At 40.6% G+C, this 6,000-nt stretch overlaps 1 protein-coding gene across 3 annotated transcripts in view; it reads left to right on the top strand.

Annotated features, from left to right (window-relative positions):
- The first annotated feature begins 288 nt into the window (after positions 1-288).
- Positions 289-6,000, top strand: part of ATP6V1H (ATPase H+ transporting V1 subunit H) — a 40,869-nt gene continuing 35,157 nt past the window's right edge. For 2 of the 3 annotated variants that reach the window (XM_053467677.1, XM_053467679.1), the window contains exons 1-4: positions 289-407; positions 1,846-1,930; positions 2,289-2,403; positions 5,273-5,372. In XM_053467677.1, the coding sequence (XP_053323652.1) occupies positions 2,300-2,403; positions 5,273-5,372 (204 nt within the window). In that variant the 5' untranslated portion in view covers positions 289-407; positions 1,846-1,930; positions 2,289-2,299. Of the gene's footprint in view, positions 408-694; positions 710-1,845; positions 1,931-2,288; positions 2,404-5,272; positions 5,373-6,000 lie in introns of those variants that run through there. The other variant, XM_053467678.1, reaches the window with a different exon arrangement.

Below are 6,000 nucleotides of genomic sequence, written 5' to 3'. Positions count from 1 at the left end.
CTTTCCCGCGGAATATAAACCGTTAAAAGGAGAGCTATGTTCGTAACGAAACATTGCTAATAAATATGTATGGCGAAAGGCTATCATGCTGAAACTAACACGGAGTAATAATACTCCCGGGCTAGGAGCGATCATGTGTGCAAAGGCAGGGAGATCGGGATAACGGTACCGTCATATTGCACAGGAGCAGCACACACAATACACACTGTAATCTGCCACATGATCGCTGCTCATAAGCCTGAAGCGTCACAGGCTGTCTACTTCCGGCACGGTGTGTCACATGACCACGTTCCCGTCACATGACCCAGCCTACCTTGTCAGCTGTTCCGCCAACAGTACGGAGAGGTCGCACAGAGCTGTACCGGGATACGGGTTCTAACCATCCTGACGGTGACCCGGTGGCGTGGGTGAGTTCGATTTCCTTTCACCCGGGGGGTAGGCAGGCTTTGTGTGGGCAGCAGCGTTCTGGGACGAAGCTGACGTTCCTAGAGTAGAGTAGTGCTTCGGCCTTATAGAGAGCACATTAAAGCCCCTAATAGCGGGTGCAGGGGCTGTGATCGGGGCCATTATAATAACGACAAGCAGCTCGTCTACAGCTAGGCTAACAGATGCTGCTGGCGACCCGCAGTCCTGACGTTACAGACCCATCCATTCATATCGCGCCTTAAATATCTGGACCCTGTCACGACCTGAGCTCGCGAATATTGAGGTAATAAGGGATGTCACTCACTGTTTGCTTTCTTTTGGGGGGCAATTGATATTCTGCACATCTCATCTAAGAGTCCCTGTTCACTTAGGCCTGTAGACGACAACATGTTATGCCCCGAGTCTGCTTATTTTGTCTGTTTAATTAGTTTGCTTGTCTGTCTTCATTGATTAGGGTGTAAGTTAAAGTGTGTACATGATGTGTGAAGAAACATGCATTGTGTGTATATTTATTGTGTAATATCTGTGTCTTTATTAAGCATTGGTTGAGGCGATCATACTAAATAACAATGGTAAAATATGCCCCCGATCATTAGTATTTACTGTGCAATGTACATTTTTGAGTTACAGAAGTTGTTATACTAGTTATTATAACTACGACTCTCCTGTGGGCTCAATGTTAAGAAGACCCCAAAGGAACCTCCCAGTAGAGCTTCATGGTGGGTGTACCCAGAATAGCAGACTAATGATTTATTGTGTCACGTCGCTTGAAAGTGCTTTATACCGGGCAAAGCGGATACACATCTCTGATCCGTGCTCTGCAAATGATATTCTAATGCAGGAATACACGTAAATTGCTAATGTTGATTAAGTCATGGGGTAAATGAGTGAGAATGACTCTTGGTATGTCTGCATCTGTGAGTGTTCAACGTTTGGGGTGACTTAGCTGTTTTCATGGAAATCAGAGACATTTCTAGATGTAACATAATTCCAAAAAGGGTTTTCCTACTATCAGCCTTTTAAACTTAAACACGGATCAGTGAACACAACTTGCCATTGGAACACAGAAGTGATGGTTGCTGATTATAGACCTCTGTTTACCTATGAAGATATTCCATTAAAAAAAAAAAAATCAGCCGTTTCCAGCTACAATAGTCATTTACGACGTTAACAACGTCTACGCTGTATTTCTGATCGTTTTGATATTATTTTGGTGGCCAAAATTAGCTTTTCTTTCAAGGGCATTTCTAATTGACCCCAAACTTTTGAGCAGTAGTGTATATTGAGCAGGCAGAATGAGCACACCTGTTCATATGTTAATGTTTGAATAGTGAATCCTGCTTAATTCTAGTGCTGTGTAGTGGCCGCTGGCCGAGATCTGTGTCTGTGTGTCATTTTTTTTTCTTTTTCTTTTTTCAGGTTAGGATTTTTCTGTCGGTTGGGTCTCCTTCCCCCTGCGTTATCTAGACACAGCCCAGAAGAACCCGCTTGCTTGCTGTTACAGGTGAGTCTGAGATCTGGAGAGAGCCGTGCCCCGCGCGGATCAAACTGGCTCAACTCCTGGAATAGCTGTTTATGGATAAACAAAGAGTCTGTTTTGCCATCAGATGAGTTTTTGCCACAACAGACTTTCAAGGACACAAAAAGAAAGTCGAGAGACTTATTTTAGGAATGTTTTACTACGGGTTTCAGAAGTAAGACCCAACAATTTAACGTGGGTTGTATGATCAGGCGCCATAATGTTTGAACTACTTTAATTGTTTTTAATTATATTATATGATTTATACTTGTGTATACTTGAGTTTTTGGCCATAAAGTAAAAACATCTGTTTAAAATATGTCATTTTCTTGTGTTTCTTCAGAGAAGAAAAAGATGGATATTCGAGGCGCTGTCGATGCTGCAGTTCCAACGAACATTATCGCAGCTAAGGCTGCAGAAGTTCGTGCCAACAAAGTGAACTGGCAGTCATATCTGCAGTAAGTACATCGGTTCCTAAATATACTTTTCCAGCTGTACCCTGTGTGGTTATTACAGTAGCGGAAAACTTTGACGATAGGGGGAAAAAAAAGGGGGATTATTAACTAAGCTGTTGCAGGTGAGTTTGCAGCAGAGTTCCAGAGTTAACATGCCATGTCTCCAAGTGCGTTATTCATTTTGAACCGTCATCCTTGGTCCAATTCCCCCTGCGTATACATTAAATCAATGTTCTCACCAATTTTTCATTCACTCAAAAAAATGTAATTAGATTTAGAGATGAAACCATTCCTACTCCTTTGAAATGAATGGTTAGTGCTCATATGATTATTTCTTAATTATATGCTGGAAAATATTAGATTGTGCTCTGTAGCTGGACGAGAAGCGGTTCTACGCACAGTCCAGATGCAATGCAGAATTATTAGTTTTGATTGGAAATGTTTCCATGATGTAGATTTACCTGCTGAGTGAAACTGGTTATTTATAAAAGACATCTTGTATAACAGACACTTCTCAGTTTGGTGACCTGTTGGGTCCTGGCTACATTGTGGCTACATTGTAAAGCAGCTCAACTCAAGAAACTCAACTCTATTGATCTGCATTAAATAAGGAGCGGGTTCCAAAAAATAGTGTTTTGTATTCCTTTACCATTAACATTGAACAGACAGGAGAATTGTTCCAAGCAAAACCGAAACCTCTAAAGGTTCCCCTTTTTTATAATGATATGCATGTGACCTGTTTAGTAAATCATAATATTTAGAGAAATGGGGACCGGATTAGGTTTTCCCACATTTTGTTTGCGGGTCTGGATTGATCACTCGTATGGTCGGTATAATGTGCTTTCCATCTGGGAAGGACCTATTGTAAATGCAATGGTTTGTCTTGTAAGAGGTATGGCAACAACACAAGTTCAACCATTCTGGTACATAGCTGGTAAAATCCAATTTCTGTTGAATTTAGAAATAGTAGATAATGGATAGGAACATCACAAACAATTAGCAGGTAGAACGTCTTATTTGTTTAACTGTATACACTGCGCACCCACTTTAGTGTGTGTGTGTGTGTAAATATATATAGAACTAGACAAGCCTCTAACCGCAGACATTTAAAAGTCTTGAGGGTTAACGTTTATTTACAATACTAAAATGGGTCATCTGTAGGCTTCCTGCGTGTGTTCCTTTGTTTTATTTATTCATAACTCTTTAAATTCCAAGTTTGCGTGCGCTCAAACAGTTAAAGAAGTAGCGGACTGGTTTGATGGTAAACGTCACAGTATGTTTGTTTTGACACAATTCATTGTTAATGTTCCTACGGATGGCCTTGGTACGCTGGAATTGAATTAAAATCGTTGAATCTATCTTTATAATGTACTATTATCTTTTTATATAATTAACTAAGTACGGATACATGATAGTAAATGACGGGGTTACTACAGCTTCTCAAAAAGGAAAGTACTTCTCCAATAAAACGGTGTATATCCCTGCCCCCTCCTCTGTCCCAGCATACAATTACAAAACAGTGATGATGGGGCACTTTGTTCTTTTGCTGTATATATCTATATATCTTTAATGTATATTTTTTTTGCACGTTATTGTTCAATTTTGAACATATTTTTCTTTGCAACGTTACACATTTGCACGCTCACATATGTATTTAATGGGCATTTTGCTCAATGAATAAAATAATATTCACTCCAGTATCCGGTCTATTATATGTGTACGAAGGGGCGTTCATACAATGGGACCAGTAAGCAACAGTATATTGATTGTAAGAGGTTTCATAGCCAAGCATGAATGATAATATTTTGTAAGTGCTCAACCCTCCTGTCCTTGATTCCTCTTGTACTGGTTATATGGACTGTATTGCAGAGGAACAAGGTTTATCCATACAATATGATATTTTTCTTTTTACGATGGGTAGCCAAATTCCAGAAGCAGACACTAAATAGTTAATGTTTCTTCTCACAGTCCCTGCACATTGCTGGTGGATGATTTTGTGTGCTTCTTTTCCTGATTTCTTGTGTTTTCTTTGTAAGGTGCTACATATCACACATTTAGCCTCCTGCTTTTAGAAGCGTTTTAGTTTTTGCAGTTGATCGTTCTGAACCATTGGCACTTTTTAACCATATTCTGTTCCTCTTCCAGTGTTTTATCAGTCCTAATTTTGTATTAGTGCATTGGTGCTTCTTAGATGGAGACACAGGAGCGTAATAACATTTTAAGGGATAATTGGCAGCTACGCACTTTTTCTTTCAAATGATATACTAGACTCTTTGACTTACACTGGGGCATTAAGAGCCCCCTGTTTGGATCAATGCTGGGTGTAGCTGGCCTTTGTAAAGAGTACAGCAAATTCAAATATTATTTTCAGCAGAATGAACTGTTTGTTTTCACTGTACACAGTGGATATTGTTCATTTAATGCATTTATTCTAGTTTGAAGGAGCAGTCCAGTTCCCAAAATTGTGTTTTTTTTTATTTTTTCATGTATGTTGGAGGAAGTTCAGCATTTTATTTACCGAAGTTAGAAAATGAGTTTTGTCTTCTTTAGGTCCCCAGCCCGCCGGCTCTACTGAAAGCAGGGAGCATTAGTATCAGTAGCAATGGCCGCTGATACTCCCATACTGAGCATGTAGAAGAGGCATATTGCAGTATGACACAGTAACTCAAGCAGCTAAAGAGTACCTGCTTGCATGCAGTGAAGTCCCTGCAAAATTAATTTAACATGAAAATAAAAAATGAAAAATAAATTCGTTTTTTTTACATGCAAATTATATGTATTAATCTTCAAATTTGTATTCACATAAAAAGATAATCCTTTTAGCCCTGTTGAGTTTTCCTTTTTTATTTTTAATGTCAATCTCTCTTCGTAGAGGTCAGATGATTTCTGGAGAAGATTGCGAGTTCATCCAAAGGTTTGAGAAGTCCCGTCCTGAGGAGAAGCAGACAATACTAACCAATGAGGGAAATCAGGTACGCCGAGCACAACCCCCCAAAATTTGAATATTAATTTAGGAAAATAAAGCCTGAATGTAACACTACCCTATAGGAAGAAAGTTTTTATTTGCCAACTTGCCCCCTGTTATGGACATCTGCCCCCAGGCTTGCCACTCGGCTCCCCAGATATGGCTTATAGGTCATGTGACGCCAGTGCTCCACCATAGAAGCACCAGCGGAAGTGCCGGCAGCAGTGGGTAGACATTCACCAGCTGCCAGAGAGGAGGATCCAGGTCCGCTGCAGGGGACCTGGATCCTCCTCCCTGGCAGCCAGTGAATGTCTACTTGATGCGCACAGACAACCTCCGCTGGTGCCGGCACTTCCGCTGGGACTTCTGTGGTGGAGCACCGGAAGGTCATGTCATGCCAGCGCTCTGTCATAGAAGCCCCAGAGGACCTCTATTTGGGGTCTGACTATAAGACAACCTCGAAAATAAGACAAGGAATATTTTTCAGAGTCTTATTTTTCATTGTCTTATAATCGAGCAAATATGGTACTCTGTCTTTTGTCGGTATATATTTTTGAGGCCTTATGAACAATAGCATACAGCTATGGCCAGATTCAGGGACACCATGTTGTAGACCTTCAGTGGGGGGGGGGGGC

Source organism: Spea bombifrons, chromosome 5 (genome assembly GCF_027358695.1).
Source record: "Spea bombifrons isolate aSpeBom1 chromosome 5, aSpeBom1.2.pri, whole genome shotgun sequence".
In the NCBI taxonomy this organism is placed as follows: Eukaryota; Metazoa; Chordata; class Amphibia; order Anura; family Pelobatidae; genus Spea; species Spea bombifrons.
Note: the sequence above shows the minus strand (reverse complement) of the source record. Positions and strands in the feature narration are given on the sequence as shown.